General features: G+C 39.2%; 1 protein-coding gene across 1 annotated transcript in view; it reads left to right on the top strand.

The window, feature by feature from the left end:
- FAM47E (family with sequence similarity 47 member E) overlaps positions 1-17,345 on the top strand; it is a 44,668-nt gene extending 27,323 nt beyond the window's left edge. Inside the window, exons 5-7 of the mRNA XM_023553342.2 lie at positions 4,248-4,403; positions 14,655-14,732; positions 16,961-17,345. Coding sequence (XP_023409110.1) covers positions 4,248-4,403; positions 14,655-14,732; positions 16,961-17,044 — 318 coding nt within the window. The 3' untranslated portion in view covers positions 17,045-17,345. The remainder of the gene's footprint in view (positions 1-4,247; positions 4,404-14,654; positions 14,733-16,960) is intronic.
- Positions 17,346-19,781: the final 2,436 nt, after the last annotated feature.

Here is a 19,781-nt window from a genome sequence, read left to right as displayed (position 1 = left end):
TCCTGCTTTTTAATATGTTTTGATATTGTCTGCTGTCTTCAGGACACTCAGTCGTTATTTTTTTTCATTTATTGATTGTAGATCTGTTTGTTTCATCCTGCTATTTTGTTTTGCTTGGTTACGTCTGACCAGGCAGGCTGTACGTTCTTTGTTGTTTACTTGTCTGTGGTCACGATACTTTCACCTCCTTGTCTAGTGGGCAGGACCAGTCACTCAGCTATGGTGCAGCAGGGCAGGTTGAGCTGAAGGGGAGGGTCTGGGGTGGGTTGTTTGTGGCATATACTTGGGCCAACAGGGTGGGCTGAGAATCAGTGCTGGGCAGATTCCAGTAGGCCATGCCTGTGCTGCCCAGGGGTGTGATGTTCAGCACGTGATGCAGGTAGGCAAGAAGGAGGGGGGAGGTTGTGATGTGTGGAGCTAATATGGGTAAGTGGAAGAGGAGAGAGAAGCGAGAGCCAAAAAGAAACAAACAAAAAAACAAAAAAAGAGTGCTAAGGGAGCTTGCCGTTGGAGTGGAGAGATGAGAAACCGAGAAATGGAGAAAAACAAAAAGAAAAAAAATAACTAGATAAGAATTTGGAAGGAGAAAGAAAGAAGGGAGGGAGGGAGGGAGGGAAGGAGGGAAGAAAGGAAGGAAGGAAAGGAAGGAAAGGAGGAAGGGAGGGAGGCGGGGGGGCCCAGGGGTCCCACTGGTGTGGCTGTAAAAACTGAGGAAGTGGCTCCCAGGCTGTGCAATATAGCCTGGCTAGAGGGGGTGTAGATGTCTCACAGTGTCAGGTATTTAGGAGACAGAAAAAGAAAGTAAGTGTAGAGAGATAAGAACTGAGAAATGAAGAAAGACAGAAAGGAAAAAAAGAGAAAAGAGAAAAAAAGAAATGCCCCCTGGGATCCCCACTACGCAGCTGCACAGATTGGAGGAGTGGCTCCTAAGCTGTGCAGCGCAGCCCGGCTAGAAGGGGCTCCCAAGCCATGAAAATAAAAAGAAAACAAACAAACAAAACAAAGCAAAAAAAAAAGCTTCAGGGATCCCACCAGTGTTGTGTTGTGGGCCAGTGGAGTGGTTCCCCAGTCAAGCATTGCTTCACAGCCTTTCAGGAGAAAACAAAGACAGCACACGGAGCCAGGTATTTGAGAGAAAGGAGGGGGAGGTGGTGGGAGGCACAGAAGAAACCAAAAGAAATGGAATAAAGCAATGCCAGCAACAGACAGATGGCACTTGGTGTGGGTGGGGTGAATCCAAGTGGCCCGAGGCCAAAGCATTTGTCTCCAGGTCAAGAGACTGTGGCCAGCAGGAAACAGAGGAGGCCGGGGAGGGGGTGGGAATAAGGGTGGGGGTTAAGAAAGTGTATGTCGCTGGTTACCGGGTGCCCTGTCTCCTGCTGGGAACTTCTTGAAGCTGCTTTCCCATACTCCCTGTCTGCCGATCTCTGATGTGGATGAGGCCAATCCAAGTGGCACAGACACTGTACTTCCCATCCGGCCAAGCTACTCCTGCTAGCCAGGAAGCATGGAGATAGAGCAGCAGGGAGAGGATGGGGAGTGGGAAAGTGTGTATCACTGGTTACCAGATGCTCTGTCTCCTGCTGGAAGCTCTGTGAAGCTGCTTTCCTGTGCTCCCTATCTGCTGATCTCTGACAGGAGTCAAAGATGGTGAATCCATGCTGTGTTAGCTCATAGGGGACCTCTGCATGTACCTCTCATCGCTCTCTGTTCTCTGTCAGTTTTTTTTTCCATTCAGTGCTTGGCTGAGTTCTTTATTTCTTCATTTGACACTTCAGGTTCCAGACTGACATTTGTCCCTGTCCTTTGCTTAGTTTTTTGGGTCTTTGCTATGGAGGGACAGCATGCTGCTTCTCTCTATGGCACCATGTTGGCCAGAAGTCCACCTTGTTTGATTTTTTGACTGCTGCTTCCATGGGTGGTGTTCGCGGATCCAAGTAAAATGAAATCCTTGACAACTTCAACCTTTTCTCCATTTATCATGATGTTGCTTATTGGTTCAGTTGTGAGGATATTTGTTTTCTTCATGTTGATGTGTAATCCATTATGAAGGTTATGGTCTTTGATCCTCATCAGTAAGTGCTTGAAGTCCTCTTCACTTTCAGCAAGCAAGGTTGTGTCATCTGCATAACAGGTTGTTAATGAGTCTTCCTCCAATCCTGATGCCCCGTTCTTTTTCACAAATAGTCCAGCTTCTCAGATTATTTGCTTGGCACACCGACCGATTGAATAGGTATGGTGAAATGATGCAACCCTGACACATACCTTTCCTGACTTTAAACCACACGGTATCCCTTTTTTCTGTTTAAACAACTGCCTTTTGATCTGTATATAGGTTCCTCATGAATACAGTTAAGTGTTCTGGAATTTCCATTCTTCACAATGTTGTCTATAGTTTGTTATGATTCACATAGTCAAATGCCTTGGCATAGTCAATAAAACACAGGTAGACATCTTTCTGGTATTCTCTGCTTTCAACCAGGATCTGTCTGACATCAGCAATGATATCCCTGGTTCCACATGCTCTTCTGAATCTGGTTTGAATTTCTGGCAACTCCCTTTGGCTATACCGCTGCAGCCACTTTTGAATGATCTTCAGAAAAATTTTACTTGCGTGTGATATTAACGATATTGTTCAATAATTTCTGCATTCTGTTGGATAACCTTTCTTTGGAATAGGTACAAATGTGGATCTCTTCTAGTTGGTTGGCCAGGTAACACCCTTCCAAATTTCTTGGCATAGATAAGTGAGCGCTTCCAGTGCTGCATACGTTTGTTGAAACATCTCAGTTGGTATTCCATCAGTTCCTGGAGCCTTGTTTTTCACCAGCACCTTCAGTGAAGCTTGGACCTCTTCCTTCAATACCGTGGATTCCTGATCATATGCTACCTCCTGAAATCATTGAATGTTGACCAATTCTTTTTGGTATAGTGACTATGTATATTCCTCGCATCTTCTTTTGATGCTTCCTGCATCATTTAACCTTTTCCCTGTAGAATCCTTCAATATTGCAACTCAAGGCTTGAATTTTTTTCTTCAGTTCTTTCAGCTTGAGAAATGCTGAGTGTGTTCTTCCCCTATCAGATATCAAATAATGATAAATGTTGTTAAGAAAAATGAGGCAGGGAAGGAAGACAAGCTGTGTTGTGAGGGGGTTACAATTTTGAAATTGAGTGGTCAGGGAAGATACTACTGAAAAGGTGACATGAAGGAAGTAATGGAGTGACTATGTTAGGGAAGAGCATTATGGCAGAGAGAATAGTGAGTGCAAAGGCACTGAGGCAGAAGCAGAGTGGATGATGTGCTCTATAAATAGCAAGGAGGTCAGTATTCTGGGAGTAGAGGGATCACAATGCTGGATCCAACTCTGAGAAGGGATTTCTCTCCTGTCTACTTTGTCATCTCTGTTTTAGATAAGTGTCTCTGGCTGGGCTCTAGAATGTACCACAGATACCACTACATAGTTTAAATTTGGGTGAGAAGATAAAGGGGCAGAGTCTTTGTGGTTTTGTATTTCTTTGCCCCACCCAAGTGTTAGACCTCCTTTTTTTATGAGATATTTTGTGGGCATTGCACCCATAGTATCAGACTGTGAACCAACAAGAGATTCTCTTTACCTCCTTACTGTACTACTGAGAAATGGAAGAAACAAAGGAATGTGTTCTATTCTTCCTCCTTTTTCTCTCTTCCAATTAAAGAGATAAGAGCTTGGTATTGGAATAGCATTTTAATCAAAAGTAGTGTAGCATTTACAAGGCTGAGCACAGTGCTGGGTTCATAGTAAGTCTCATAATTTATTATTTTGGTTAATTGGGTATTGCTCAACATCGTTACCCTTGGGTAAATATGGGATTTTGTATGATTTCTACCAGCTTTGTATACATTCTCTCCTTTCATCTTCATAATAACACTATGGAATGGATAGTATGATTATCTCCATTTTAAAGATGAAGAATTAAGTAGCTTACCCATAGACTCACAGCTACTAATTGGGAGAGTCTGGATTTGAACCCAGATTTTGTCTAAATCCAAAGGCCATGCTCTTAACCACTACAGTATTTTCTCAGTCACAAACTTTTCATGTTACCTTTGTAAGTAAACACATATTGAAACTTCATAAAATACCTTGGCAAGGGCCAACCATAAATTCAAAGTAAGGACACCACTTTCATAAGCTAAATCTTAGATTTATTGAAATGATAAACCAAAAGAACTAATACTTGGGGAATTATGTTATTTCCTATAGAATTCTTATAAACCAGAGTGGGTGAAGATAAGGTATGGAGCATGGTATCTGAACACCAAGTTATGGAAAAAGCAAAGAGCAGATGAACCTTTGGTTGACCCCAAGATCTTACTTCAAGCTCAAGATGAGAATGTAAAGAAGAAGCTGCAGGAAAAGGTGTGTTTATATGCAGAGATTTGGCCGTCGGTGTTGAAGATTATCACAGTGCAACTGTCACCTTCATACTGAAGCCAGAGTCTCTGGAGTGTTACCAAACCCATTGCCGCTGAGTCGATTTCGACTCATGATAATCTCATGTGTTACAGAGTAGAACTGTGCTGCATAGAGTTTTCTTGGCTGTAATCTTTACAGAAGCAGATTGCCTTTCTTCCATAGAATGGCTGGGTGGGTTCGAACCGCCAACCTTTAGGTTATCAGTCATGTACACACAGTTTGCATGCCCAAAGACTTTCTGGAATGTTACGGAGGCTCCCAAAAGTCTTACAGTTTACACACTGAATTCAGCAATGAAAAAATCAAGTCATTGTATGGGGAATGTATAATAAGCAAGACTTGAGATCACCTGACTATAAGAAGCCCCCTGATGGCACAGTGGTTAAGAGCTACAGCTGCTAACCAAAAGGTCGGCAATTTGAATCCGCCAGCTGCTTCTTGGAAACCCTGTGGGGCAATTCTACTCTGTCCTATAGGGTCACTATGAGTCGGAATTGACTTGACAGCAATGAGTATGGGTATGGTAGACACAGTGTCTCTAAAGATGAGACAACCACTCATTGTAATGTTCTTGGAACAATTGATTCAAATGGCAGTGTGGCCTGGTAGGATGGTCTCAGTACTCAGAATGGATATTACATCGTGTACTCTCTTTGGGTAACTAAATGAAGTTGTTTTTTATTGGCAGTGGATGAGCATCAAAGGATTCAAAACAGGAATCTGGAAATTTTGTTAATGCAATTCAGCACTCAGAATTTTACAACCTGACTGAGGAAAAAGGGATAAAGGCTAAGTACTGTTTGATATTGCAAAGCAACGAACAGACATGCTTTAATTTCACTACAGATAAACTCTGCCTGTCTATCTTGTGTGTACAGGTATCTAATGGAAAGACAGTACTCACTATAGTCTTGGAAATTTGGAAATACTGATGCAACACTTACACAGGACTTTGATGAGAATATTTGTGAACCTCTTCTCTTTGACTGACACAACACTTCTCTCGGGGAGTAGATGCGAAAACACTTTGAAAAAGTAAAATACTATATAATTTTGGTTATCATTTATTCAGTAATCATTCCTCAATTGCCTCTGTTAGATTGGAAAGCTATCTCGTAATGGCTTTGAAATTCTTATTTTCACATGTAAGAAATTTCAGGCACACCATGTTTATATAAGCCTCCTCAGAATAATGTAAATGATGTTCGGCAGAATTTCTCGGTGTATGTTTTTGGGAGCTGCCTAAGTTTCTGTGCATTTAATACATAAAACTATTTCAGTTGCACTTTTAAAACAATAGCAGAATATTTCCAATGAATTAAATATTTAAAAACAAAAAAATAGTTGTAATTTTTTTTTAATTGAATTACTTTAGGTGATATAATTTCTATGCAGTCTGGTCTCTGGTTCTTTTTTTATTTTACTCTTATGGCGCTTGAATTTTATTTCTTTATAATTTATCATTTTTTGTTGTTGAGAATATACACAGCAAAACATAAACCAATTGAGCAGTTTTTACATGTACAATTCAGTGACATTGATTACATTTTTTGGGTTTTGCATCCATTCTTATCCTCCTTTCCTGGGTTGTTCCTTCCTCATTAATATAAACTCACTGCCCCATAAGGATCCTATCCAATTTTTCGAGATGCTGTCAACTTAATCCCATATCATTAAATCTTAAAAGAGCATAATGCTCAAGGCAGACATTCTTTACTAGTTAAGCTAAACTATTGTTTGGTTTTCAGAAGACTTCAGGGGATATTTTTGGTTTAAGGCTTAACGATTACCTCAGGGCAATAGTTTCAGGGGTTCATTCACTTCCATGACTCCAGAAAATCTTAGAGTCCATGAGAATATGGAATTTTATTCTCCATTTTCCCCCTTTTGATCAGGGTTCTTCTGTAGAATCTTTGATCAAAATGTTCAGTAATGGTGGCTGAGCACCATTCAGTTCTTCTGGTCTCGTGGCAAAGGAGAGGCAGTTGTTAATGAAGGCAATTAGCCACAATCCATTTCCTCTTCCTATTCCTGACTCTCCTTTTTCCTCTGTTGCTAAAGGTAAATAGAGACCAATTGTTGTATCTTAGGTAGCTGCTTGCAAGCTTTTCAAAGCTGAGGCGCTATATGACAACCTAGGAGGTGGAACAGAAGCACTGAACATGTTTTTAGACCAATGAACTGGAATGTCCCGTGAAACCATGACCCTAAACCTTCAAACCAAGGAACCAAATCCCATGAGGTGTTTGGTTGTACATAAACAGCCTCAGCAGCTACTCTTTTTTTGTTTTTGTCATTGTTGTAAATATATCTATCACACAACTTTTGCCTATTCAACTTTTTACAAGTGTGTGACTTACTGACAGAAATCACAATAATCAGCTGTGCAATCCTACCCTCAATCAATGTGATTTTCCATCACTGTAAACGAAAACTCAGTACTCCATAAGCAATAACCACTGCCCACTGCCCCTGCCGCCCCCCCCCCCACCCGCCTTTTCCCCCTCCATTCCACCCTTGGTAACCACTGATAAGCTTTGGTCTCTATGCATTTGTCTTTTCTTGACTTTTTATATAAATGATGTCATACAATATTTGTCCTTTTGCGATTGACTTATTTCACTCAGTATAACGTCTTCAAGCTCCGTCCATATTGCAGCATGTATCAAAACTCCAGTTCTCTTACTAGCTGAGTGGTATTCCATTGTGTGTATGTACCACATTTTGTTTATCCATTCATCTGTTGATGGGCATTTAGGTTGTTTCGACCTTTTGGCTGTTGCGAATAGTGCTGCAATGAACATTGGTGTATAAGTCTCTATTTGGGTCTCTGCTTTCAAGTCTTTTGAAATATACCTAGAAGTGGAATTGCTGGGTCATGTGGTAATTCTATTTTTACTTTTTTGAAGAACTGCCACACCGTTTTCCACAAAAACGGTACCATTTTACATTCCTGCCAGCAGTGGATAAGAGTTCCAATGTCCCCAACATTTGTTAATTTCTGTTTTTTTTTTTTAAATTTTAGCCGTCCTAGTGGGAATGAAATGGTATCTTATTGTGATTTCGATTTGTATCTCTCTGATGGCTAATGATGTTGAGCGTATTTTCATGTGTTTGGTGGCCATTTGAACATCTATGGTGAAATATCTATTCAAGTCCTTTGCCCATTTTATGATTGTCTTTTTGTTGTTGAAGTTTTATGTATATTTAGGTTATTAGGTTCTTATCAGATATATAGTTTCTGGAGATATTCTTCCAGTCGGTAGCTTACCTTTTCACTTTTTTGGTAAAATCTTTTGATGAACAAAAGTTTTAAATTTTTTATGAGGTACCATTTATTTATTTTGTCTTTTGCTGTTTGTGCTTTTGTTATTATATTAGATAACCCATTGTTAAAAGGTAGGCCTACCTCGTTGCCCCTGCATTTTCTTCTAAGAATTTTATGGTTTTAGTTTGCACATTTAGGTCCTTAATCCATTTTGAATTTGTTTTCGTTTATGGTGTGAAGTATGGATTCTGTTTCATTTTTCTGCATGTAGAAATCTAATTTTCCCAACACCATGTACTGAAGACACTCTTCTTTCCCCATTAAATGGAGTTAACAGCCTCGTCAAAAATCAGTTGGCCATAAATGTATAGGTTTGTTTCTGGACTTTCAATTCTATTCCCTTGGTCTACGTGTCTATTGTTATACCAGTACCAGGCTGTTTTGATTAGTGTAGCTGTATAATATGTTTTAAAATCAGGTACTATGAATCCTCCTCCTTTGTTCTCTTTCAACATTGCTTTAGCTCTTGGAGGCCTTTTGCTATTCCATATAAAGTTGAGGATTGGTTTCTTTCCATTTCTGTATAGAAAGCTGTTAGAATTTTGATCAGGATTACATTGAATCTGTAGATCATTTTAGGTAGTATTGACGTCTTAACAATATTAGGTCTTCCAATCCATGAACATGGGACATTTTTCCATTTATTTAAGTCTTCTTTAATCTCTCTGGATACCCTGGTCGCGTAGTGGTTAAGTGCTACGGCTGCTAACCAAGAGGTCGGCAGTTCAAATCCTCCAGGTGCTCCTTGGAAACTCTATGGGGCAGTTCTACTCTGCCCTATAGGGTCACTATGAGTTGGAATTGACTTGACAGCAGTGGGTTTGGTTTTTGGTTTTTTAGTCTCTCTCCAAAGTGTTTTATAATTTTCATTGTATAAGTCCTTCACATCCCTGCTTAAATTTATTCTGAGGTATTTTATTCTTTTTTTTTATCTTACTCTTTTTGTTTTTTAACATTTTTTTGTGTGTGTGTGGTTTACGTGAAAGTTTACAGGGCAGATTAGTTTCCCAATCAACAGTTTATAAACTGTTACGTGACGCTGGTTGTAAACCCTTGAGTGTGTCAGCACTATTCCCTCTTTCAGCTTTCCTGCCCCTACTTTGGGTCCTCCTGAGCTTTGCTTTTGGGTGCACTGAGGTATATATTCCACACTGGTGTTATTGTTCATATATAGGCCTGTCTATTATATGACTATTATGTGATATCTGGGAGTGATTTCAGTTCTAAGTTTGAAGGGTGTCCAATGGCCATAATCTCAGGGGTTCTACCAGTCTGTATCAGACCAAGAAGACTGGTCTTATTTATGAGTTTGAATTTTATTCTACATTTCTCTCCCACTCTGTCCATGACCTACTATTGTGGTCCCGGGTCAGAACAGACCCATTTCTTATAAATCAAAGCTGTAATTCCAGGAGGGAAGAGATCGTGTTTCTTTCTGCTTATCATTGTATTTGGAGTGCCTAGCCTGGTACCCAACAAAAAGTACTTGTTGAATGATTGCCAGACAGATAGATGAAAAGTTTGGAAATAGAGGACTAAACGATGCTCTTACAGTTGGGATTAGATGATAGTTCTGAGTTGTTCCGCTCTGGTTTTGGTACATAAGCAGATTACCTCTTAAGGGTCCTTTCTGCCTTGTGATTGCTTCTGTGGTGTTGATGGACATAGGACATTTTTCCTCACCAAGTCCCTGTTCACATTTTCTGTTAGGTCCCTAATTTCCTTTTGGGAAATTACTTCTCTTTGTGTGTCTTCTTCTTGGGTGGGTAAATCCTGGTAAGCACCTCCCATCGTGAAGGGTGAAGGGACTAGATCCTCCTGTCTTAACTGGGTATGGACAGAAGGTAGGCATGAGACCTAAACTCAGCCAGTCAGATGCTGTCTCCCAGGATTTTGCCTCTTGGGCGAGTGGCTAATTATTTGGCAGTGGTGTGCTCACCAGACAGTTGCTATCACAAACCTTTGCTGTGGTCCCTGCTGCCTGCCCTCTGGAGCTCCCCTGACTTCTGATTTTTTCTAGATCTGGTTCTCCAACCTTCTTTCAGGTCTCTGACGTGGGAATAACCTTCCAAAGAATTCCCTTTTGTGGAAGTTAGGCAGTGTTGACTTCAGCTACATGCAACCCAGAGCCCTGTTTGTAGTGCAGGTGGGCAGCACTTCTAGCTAAGTAGCCTGGTTTCTGTTGCCTTATTTTTCTTTCTAGGTAGCAATCTCTGCCTAAAAAACAACCAAACTCATTGCCCCCAAGTCGATCTGACTTACAGTGACCCTATAGGACAGGGTAGACTGTCCCATGGTGTTTCCAAGGCTGTAATCTTTATGGAAGCAGACTACCATATCTTTATCCTGTTGAGTGGCTGGTGGGTTTGAACCACTGAACTTTCAGTTAGCAGCCGAGTGCTTAACCACTGTACCCCCAGGGCCCTTTCTAATCACTGCCTAGCCCTTTTATTTATTTATTTTATTATGCCTTAGGTGAAAGTTTACAGAGCAAATAAATATCTCATTAAACAATGCAAAAATCATTTTGTGACATTGGTTGCCAACCCTGCGATGTAACGATCTCCCCTTCTCCACCCTGGGTTCCCTGTTTCCATTCATGTAGTTTTCCTGTCCCTTCCTGCCTTTTCGTCTTTGCTTTTGGGCTGGTGTGCCTGTTTAGTCTCAGATACATGATTGAACTATGAAGCATGTTTCTCAGGGGTGTTATTGTTTGCCCTACAGATCTGTCTAACCTTTGGCTGAAGGGTGAACCTCAGGTGTGACTTCAGTACTGAGTTCTAAGGGTGTCCAGGAACTGTACTCTTGGGGTTTCTCCAGTCTCTGTCAGACCAGCAAGTCTGATCTTGTTTTGTGTGTGTGTGAATTTTAATTTTGTTCTACATTTTTCTCCCACTGTGTCCTAAACCCTCTATAGTGATCCCTGTCAGTAATTGGTGGTGGTAGCTGGGCACCTTCTAGTTGTTCTGGCCTCAGTCTGGTGGAGGTTGTAGTAGTTGTGGTCCATTAAAGTCTTTGGACTAATCTTTCCCTTGTGTCTTTGGTTTTCTTCATTCTCCTTTGTTCCAACCAGGATGGGACTGGTAGGTGTATTTTAGGTGGCTGCTCACAGGCTTTTAAGACCCCAGTTGCTGCTCACCATAGTCGGATGTAGAATATTTTCTTTATAAACTATGTCATGCCGATTAAGCTAGATGTTCCCTGAGATCACGGTCCCCAGCCCTCAGCACAGTAACTCAGTCCCTTAGGGAGCTTGGAGGTGTCTGTGAATCTTCTATGACTTTGCCTTTGTCAAGTTTTCCTGGCTTCCCCAGTGTTGTATAGCGACTTACCCTTCACCAAAGTTACCACTTATCTACTCTCTAGTTAATATTTTTCCCTCCCCACCCCAACCCCAGTAACCATCAAAGGTTATTTCATTCTGTGTGTAAAGCTTTTCATGCATTTTTATAATAGTGGTCTCATACAGTATTTACTCTTTTGTGGTTGACTCATTTCACTCAGCATAATGCCTCCCAGATTCATCCATGTTGTGAGATGTTTCGAAGACTCATCATTGCTCTCTATTGTTGCATAGTATTCATTGTGTGTATGTACCCTACTTTGTTTATTCATTCATCTGTTGATGGGCATTTAGGTTGTTTCCATCTTTTTGCTATTGTAAATAATGCTGGAATGAACATGAGTGTGCATATGTCTATTCGTGTGACAGCTCTTATTTCTCTAGGATTTATTCCCAGGAGTGAAATTGCTGGATTTTATGGTATTCCTGGAAACCCTGGTAGCGTAGTGGGTGAGAGCTACAGTTGCTAATCAAGAGGTCAGCAGTTCAAATCCACCAGGCGCTCCTTGGAAACTCAATGGGGCAGTTCTGCTCTGTCCTACAGGGTCACTATGAGTCGGAATTGACTCGACGGCAACGGGTTTGGTTGGTTTGGTTATGGTATTTCTATTTCTAGGTTTTTAAGGAAGCTCTATATCGTTTTCCAAAATGGTTGTCCCATTTTGCATTCTGACCAACAGTGTATAAGAGCCCCAATCTTCTCACAACCTCTCCAACATTTATTTTCTGTTTTTTTTTATTAGTGCCAGTAATGTTGGGGTAAGATGGTATCCTCTAATTGTAGTTTTGATTTGTGTTTATCTTTTTTTTTTTTTTTAATGGCTAGTGATCGTGAGCATTTCCTCATGTGTCTGTTAGTCATCTGAATGTCTTCTCTGGTGAAGTGTCTGTTCATATCCTTTGCCAATTTTTTTTTTCCTACATCCAACAGGAGTCATTTTTACTTTAAGGAAAAAAAAAGAGGAGAGGGACAACAATAATTTTCATAATACACAGAAGACAAGTTAGCACTGCGTATAAAACAAAAAGGCTGAGCGCGTACTTGCCACCAGACTGCTCTGCAGCTCCATTATCAGTAAATTTAATGCAGTTTGTCATTTGCATTACTATTTAGCAAATTTATAGTTGGCAGGATTAGGGATTATGAATCACCAAAAGTGGACTATAACTAAGATGAAAACGTAAATAACCCATTAAAAAAATCACTTAAAAATAAACTGTGAATATGTGATGCACATTAGTGTAACACAACCATTTTTGTAAACATTTTCTACAAGCATGTGCATGGAAAAAAGGAAAAACACTGCACTCAGTAAAGAGTCACTCTGATTTAAATACACAAAGGCATTATTTTTTAAAGCTTTAACTAAGCCTAGAGACATATTTGTGTTTGTGTTTTGCTTTGTTTTGAGGAACATTGCTTCAATAAGAGTTTAGTGTTCCCTATGTAATATAGTATCGACATAATACTGTTTTCTTTTGTAATTTTGCCATCTTCCTTTGCTAACTTTTTAATTGCATTATTTGTCTTTTTGTTGTAGAGGTGTTGGATTTTCCTATAGATTTTAGAAGTTAGACCTTTGTCAAATATGTCATAACCAAATTTTTTTCCCCAGTCTGCAGTTGCTCTTTTTACTCTTTTGGCGAAGTCTTTTGATGAGCATAAGTGTTTAATATTTAGAAGATCCCATTTATCTAGCTTATCTTCTGGTGTTTGTGTGTTGTTAGTTATGGTTTGTATCCTATTTATGCCGTATATCAGGGTTCCTAGTGTTGACCGTATTTTTTCTTCCATGCTCTTTCTTTCATGTTTTTGGTTTTATATTTAGGTCTTTGATTCATTTTGAATTAGTTTTTGTATATGGTGTGCGGTATGGGTCCTGTTTCATTTTTTTGCAGGTGGACATCCAGTCTTGCCAGCACTATTTGTTCAACTGTCTTTTCCCCCACTGAATGGACTTTGAGCCTTTGTCAAAAATCAGGTGGCCATAGGTAGATGGATTTACATCTGGGTTTTTGATTCTGTTCTATTGGTCAGTGTGTCCATCATTGTACGAGTACCAGGCTGTTTTCAGTACTGTAGCTATATAGTAGGTTCTGAGGTCAAGTAGCACGAGGCTTTCTCTTTGTTCTTTTTCAGTAGTGTTTTACTCATCTGGACCTCTTTCCTTTCCATATAAAGTTAATGATTAGTTTTTCCATCTCATTGAAGAATGCTGTTGGTATTTGGATTGGGATTGCATTGTATTTGTAGATTGCTTTGGGGGTATTTTTATTCTTTTAGATGCTGTTGTAAATGTAATTGTTTCACTAATTTCTCTTTCAGATTTTTCATTGCTGGTGTATAGAAACCTAACTGATTTTTGTTTGACTCTTGCAACTTTGGTAAATTCCTCTATTAGCTCTAGAAGTTTTCTTATGGGCTTTGTAATTTTCTATATGTAGGATCATGTCATCCATGAATAGAGATAATTTTACTTCTTTTCCAATCTGGATAGCTTTCATTTCTTTTTCTTCTCTTATTGCTCTGGCTAGGACTTCTAATACAATGTTGAATAGAAGAGGTGAGAGCAGGCACCCTTGTCTTTTTCCCGATTTCAAGGGGAAAGGGAAAGCTCTCAGTCTTTCTCCATTAAGTATAATGTCAGCTGTTGGCTTGTCATATATGCCCTGGATCATATTGATGAATTTCTTTTCTATTCCAATCTTCTTTATGGTTTTCATTAAGAAATGGTGTTGAATTTTATCGTATCCCTTTTCTGGATCCGTAGAGATGATCATGTGCTTCTTTTCCTTTGTTTTATTGATATGATGTATTACGTTGATTGATTTTCTAATGTTGAACCATCCCTGCATTCCTGGAATAAATCCCACTTGGTCATGATGTATGACTCTTTTAATATGCTGTTGGATTCTGTTTGCTAGTATTTTGTTGAGAATTTTGGCATCTATATTCATAACAGATATTGGCCTGTAGTTTTCTTTTCCTGTGGTGTCTTTGTCTGGTTTTGGTATCAGGGTTATGTGTGCTTCATAGAATGAGTCAGGGAGTATTCCTTCCTTCTCTGTCTTTTGGAAGAGTGTAAACACTATTGGTATCGATCCTTCTCTAAATGTTTGGTAGAATTCCCCAGTGAAACCATCCAGACAAAACTGTTTTGCCTTAAGATGTCTAGAAGTTCTCTTTATAAAAATATTTTGAAAGATATATTTTTAAAGACAAAAAAATTTACAAAAAATATTTCATCTTAATGATTAAATTTTCAAAAGATCCTTGCCAAAATAGTTACATTCAGCTAATGAAAAAGAAGTAGCGTTCAGCTTTGCCTCCTTCTCCTACCTTTTTACTTATCCTTTTGTTAAGGATAAACAATAAATTTAAACAATTAGACAGTTATTGACCTAGGATGTCGGGTTTAAAAATGAGGTACTTTATAAAGAGACAAATGCTTTTAATTAGGGCAAGCATGAAAACAAGCTCCTGACAGCTGACATGTTTTTTGAAATGTGGACACTCTTTTAGGAAGACTTATTTGAAGAGCTTCATGGAACGGTTGCCTTTAAGGATTTCATTCTAAGCAGGGGCTACAGGATGCCAAGTGTGAGTAAAGAATCATTTTGGAGAGACCTGCTGGAGGGTCTTTATAGCTCACTGTTGTTCATGGGAAGGGGTCAGAACCCTGACGAAATCAGAACACTTCTCTTAAAATTATACACAATTCAGACCCCTGGACAAAAAGGTGAACTTTCTTCCAAACAAGGGCCCCTCTGGGGCATGGGATTTGCCTTTTTAATCTGCCTGTTTGTTTCTGCTATTGTCAGAGGTGCTGTCTCCCTGCTGATGTTTGACCCACTTGGGTTTGGCCTTAATGGGACCAAAGTGAAGGGGTTTGTGTACAGGATGTGTACCTTGCAGATTCCGCTACTAAAATACTAAATTCTCAAGGGAGACTCTAAGTCTCCTTTACCTCCATGTCTAAGGACAAAGCTGTGATTTGGGTCAGGGCAAAATGGAATTGGGATTTGCAGTTTTGTCTGTCATACTATAAGCAGACCATGGCATAAGAGAACACAGACTTGGGCAAAAGTTTGCTTCCTGTGGGGCCTGCCAGTGTCTTCTCTCTCTTCTACCTTTTCTTTTCCCCCTGTCTGGTTTCCCCTCCCCTGACTTGTAAAGCTGGCCCCAACACACAACAGGGTGGGGTCAGAGGCTGGCAAGTGGACCAGTTAGCAGGAGGGTCTGCAGCCCAGAGTTGTATACCTGGACCAGCCCTGTCACCACAGCAGGAAACCAGATAGGCATCTAGGACCTGAGTCACAGCTAATAATAGCTTAGGCATTTGCCCCCTGCCCTCTGTGTGCACATCCCTTAGGATCTATAGGGGGCAGTATAGCCAAGATAGGCAGCCAATGAAAAACTGCAACGGATAGATCAGGTTTCTCGTTTTCCAAGGGTAATAGAACTAACCATAGCTTATACTTAGTGGCAAAATGAAATACCGACCAAGTTCAAAATTAAACTAGACAGTCTGCAAGTCTAGAGTTTGAGGTACAGACAGGGTTAGAAGATTGCATTATAGAACAGGAGGATAGACTTGTTAGACTTTTTTAATACACTTATAATAACAGCCTAATCTGTATATAAGATTCACATAAGTATATTTACATGTATAAACCTATAGCCATTAGAATCGATTCCGACTCATAGTGACTATATATGTATAAAAAAAATTATATATAGGTATAGTATATAAAAATATGCTTATGCAGTGTGTTTATATGACTTGTTTATATGATTACATGACTTGTTTATATAATTATATATAATATACATAAATATACTTAATATAAATGTAATTATGTGATATATATGTACATGCATATAAATATATGTATATATATATCCATCCCTTATTTGCTCTTGGTTGTTATAATACTCATATTTTTATATTAATATTTTTAGTAGCAAAATAAACTTAATCCATTCTGTTGATGAACATTTCGTTCAATTTTGGGCAAAAAGAAGCATGCCTGACACACTGGCAATATTCTTTTCATCTGCATTAACTAAAGAGAGATGATACCCTGCCTGCACCTGAGTCCTCTAAGATCACTAGTAACCCAAGACCCTGGAATATTCTGACCCTTCGTTCTTACACCCTGTAACTTCTACCTTATCAATGAGATATCAACTAAAAGAGGGGAGGGCATCTGTTATAGTAAATGTGATACGTGTGTATGTGTGTGCTGTAGTACATTATTTATTTAAATATATGTGTGAACATTCATTTTCTTTTTCTCTCATAACGTACTGCACACTATGTGTATACATATGTTCACATTTGTTACATAAGCATACATACTTATATATACATTCCAGTATCTATACATTATCTACCTTCATGTGTTACCCATTGCTTCATTCCCCCCACTACACAGATCGGTCCCAGGCCTTCAGCAGGAGGGATGAGCAATCCAAGGCTATGTTGAGCTGGGATGGACCAGGCTTGGACAGAGGCTTAGAAACAAGTGTGAATTGTTTCTGGGCATTTGTGATGTTGTTCAACTACCTTTCAAAGACCGTCAAATTATCAACATGTGATTTTGCGTAGCATATCCTTGGAAACCCTATGGGGCAGTTCTACTCTGCCCTATAGGGTCACTATGAGTCGGAATCGACTCGACGGCAGTGGGTTTGGTTTTTTGGTTTTTTTATGGCCGTATGTCAGAGTGTGAGATTGTGAATTTGGGTGTGGTATTGGTGGTGGTGGAGAGGACTGTACAATTTTTGTTTGCTAACCTAATGAAAGTTTTCTCATCTTTTTTTAGTTCCTTGAGAAGATGTCTATCAGGAAAGAATGTAAATGTGAGTGTAATAAGACTCCTATAAAGCAATCTACAAAAACTAACTGAAGCATAAAAGAATCTTGGAAAGATGGTTAGACAGTTTTTTTATTTACTACATACTTGACTACTTCTCTTCCCATTTAAACATTGAGCAGAATTTTTGATGACTACCTTACCATGGCTATACTGCTTTGACAAAGCAGCATCCATAAATTTAACACCTAATGCTTGTAAACATTTGTCAATATCCTTCTTCTGTTAACTAATATTTCATATATTTTATCAACTATGATGCCAATATTCACACATGATCTCATATTTTTGTAGCACTAGGAATATAACATAGTTATATCAATTATTTATAAAAATAAATAAACTGTAAATAGAAGTAGCATTATTCTATTGCATTTTTCCAGACTATTATTTACCTTGGTTTTAAATGAATACCTCTTCTCCTCTATTATTACAGTATTATTTTCTTTCATTCTGAATTAAGTTTATTGAGGTTTTCTCTCCTTTTTTAGGCATGTTAGTCTTGATAATAAATTTGTACCTGTAACATATGATGATAAAGTTTAATGGAAACTCAAGATAACATATATTTTTAATGTATTTCTTAAAAAGTATTTTTATTATAGAAATGTTAATGCTCACGTTAAGAAAATTAGAAAAAGAAGAACATAACAAAAACACACCAATAATTCCTATACAGTCAGCAATAACCACTCATTGGAATGTATCCTTCCAGATCTTTCTCTGTGTATACATATTGTATCAGTCAAGGACACTGAAATGCACAATTGATAGTTTAATCACAACAGAATTTATTAAAAGAATATTGGGTTCCAAAGAATATCTTGATGGACAGGGAACCTGATTTGGAGGCTACACGATCAGGAAATTTATGCTTCAAAGCTGATCCGGTGAAGCCATCATTATTGTTGCACTGGGCACAAATACAGTAGCCAGCATGGAAGTCACCACCAACACTGGATGCTGGCCGCCACAACCAGAACCATTACCATTGTTGCCTCTGCAAGTGGATGCAACACCACTGCCACCCTTCCCCTCCCCCTCACCACTAGTCACTAGTATGGATTCTGTCCACTCCATTTCAGAATTTCAGTCAACCTGTTTAACTGGTGGAACTCAAGTTCATGCCAGATGAGAGGGAAGCAGAGAAAATGAGTATATGGTATTTTCAGTCTCTACAGTGGGAGGGAGTTCTGCCTTATAGAATAGGGAGGCCAGGTGCCTCATAGGACAGGGAGTCCAGGTATGCCTTGGGATAGTGATGAGTAGCCCCTTGAATGCAATATCAATGTACACCTTTCTTTACACACAAAAAACCCTTGAGAAACAAAACCAAAACAAACAGAAAATCTTCCTATGATTAATGTAACCGTCACTCCTACAGAAGAAATTATGATCATCTAATCAAAATCAAAAGGAGTCAGTCCAAATTTTTATCAGTTACTGCATCTATCTTCAAGATCTCTAGGTGATGCATTTCATGCTCTGGGTCTGTCATGATCTGTTTCAATAACCAGTAATCTAGACTGACTGCATTGCAAATTTGATCAACAGTAACATACCATTAGTGGGAGAAGAGACAAGGAAAGAAGAGAGATCTTTTTAAAAATATTTTATATCTATATATAGATATGGAAACCCTGGTGGTGTACTACTTAAGAGCTACGGCTCCTAACCAAAAGGTCAGCAGTTCAATTCCTCCAGGCACTCCTTGGAAACCCTATGGGGCAGTTCTACTCTGTCCTATAGGGTCACTACGAGTCAGAATCGACTCAACGGCAAGGGATTTGGGTTTTTTTTTTTAATGGTGGGAATTATTTACTCAATAGAGTGACTCAAACCTTTATTCTTACAAAGGGCCTGGGCTTCGGTGGTCTTGACTATGCAGGACATTTTTACCTTTAGACGTGGCAATACTAGTGGAACTTCAGGGGATTCCCTGGTTTCCAGAATACCCCTCCATGACTCTTTATTTTCACTTGTTAGTAATGATTCATCAACTCACTGACACTACAACTTTCTTTTTATAATTAGAAATAAGGTAATAGAAATAATGCTGGAGACTGAATGATAGAATTTGGAAGACCAATGACTCCTTCATAGCAAATACCTTTTTTCACCAACTTAAATTGTGACTATACACGTGGACCTCACCAGATGGAATACACAGGAATCAAATTGACTATATCTGTGAAAAGAGATGATGGAAAAGCTCAATATCATCAGTCACAACAAGGCCGGGGAATGACTGTGGAACAGACCATCAATTGCTCATATGCAAGTTCAAGTTGAAACTGAAGAAAATCAGAGCAAGTCCATGAGAGCCAAAATATGACCTTGAATATATCCCAGCTGAATTTAGAGACCATCTCAAGAATAGATTTGATGCATTGAACACTAATGACTGAAGACCAGATGAGCTGTGGAATGACATCAGGGACATCATACATGAAGAAAGCAAGAGGTCATTGAAAAGACAGGAAAGAAAGAAAAGACCAAGATGGATGTCAGAGGAGACTCTGAAACTTGCTCTCGAATGTCAAATAGCTAAAGCAAAAGGAAGAAATGATGAAGTAAAAGAACTGAACAGAAGATTTCAAAGGGCAGCTTCAGAAGACAAAGTAAAGTATTATAATGATATGTGCAAGAGCTGGAGATAGAAAACCAAAAGGGAAGAACACGGTAGGCATTTCTCAAACTGAAAGAACTGAAGAAAAAATTCAAGCCTCGAGTTGCAACAGTAAAGGGTTCTATGGGGAAAATACTAAAC

This window comes from Loxodonta africana, chromosome 5 (assembly GCF_030014295.1).
Source record: "Loxodonta africana isolate mLoxAfr1 chromosome 5, mLoxAfr1.hap2, whole genome shotgun sequence".
In the NCBI taxonomy this organism is placed as follows: Eukaryota; Metazoa; Chordata; class Mammalia; order Proboscidea; family Elephantidae; genus Loxodonta; species Loxodonta africana.
Note: the sequence above shows the minus strand (reverse complement) of the source record. Positions and strands in the feature narration are given on the sequence as shown.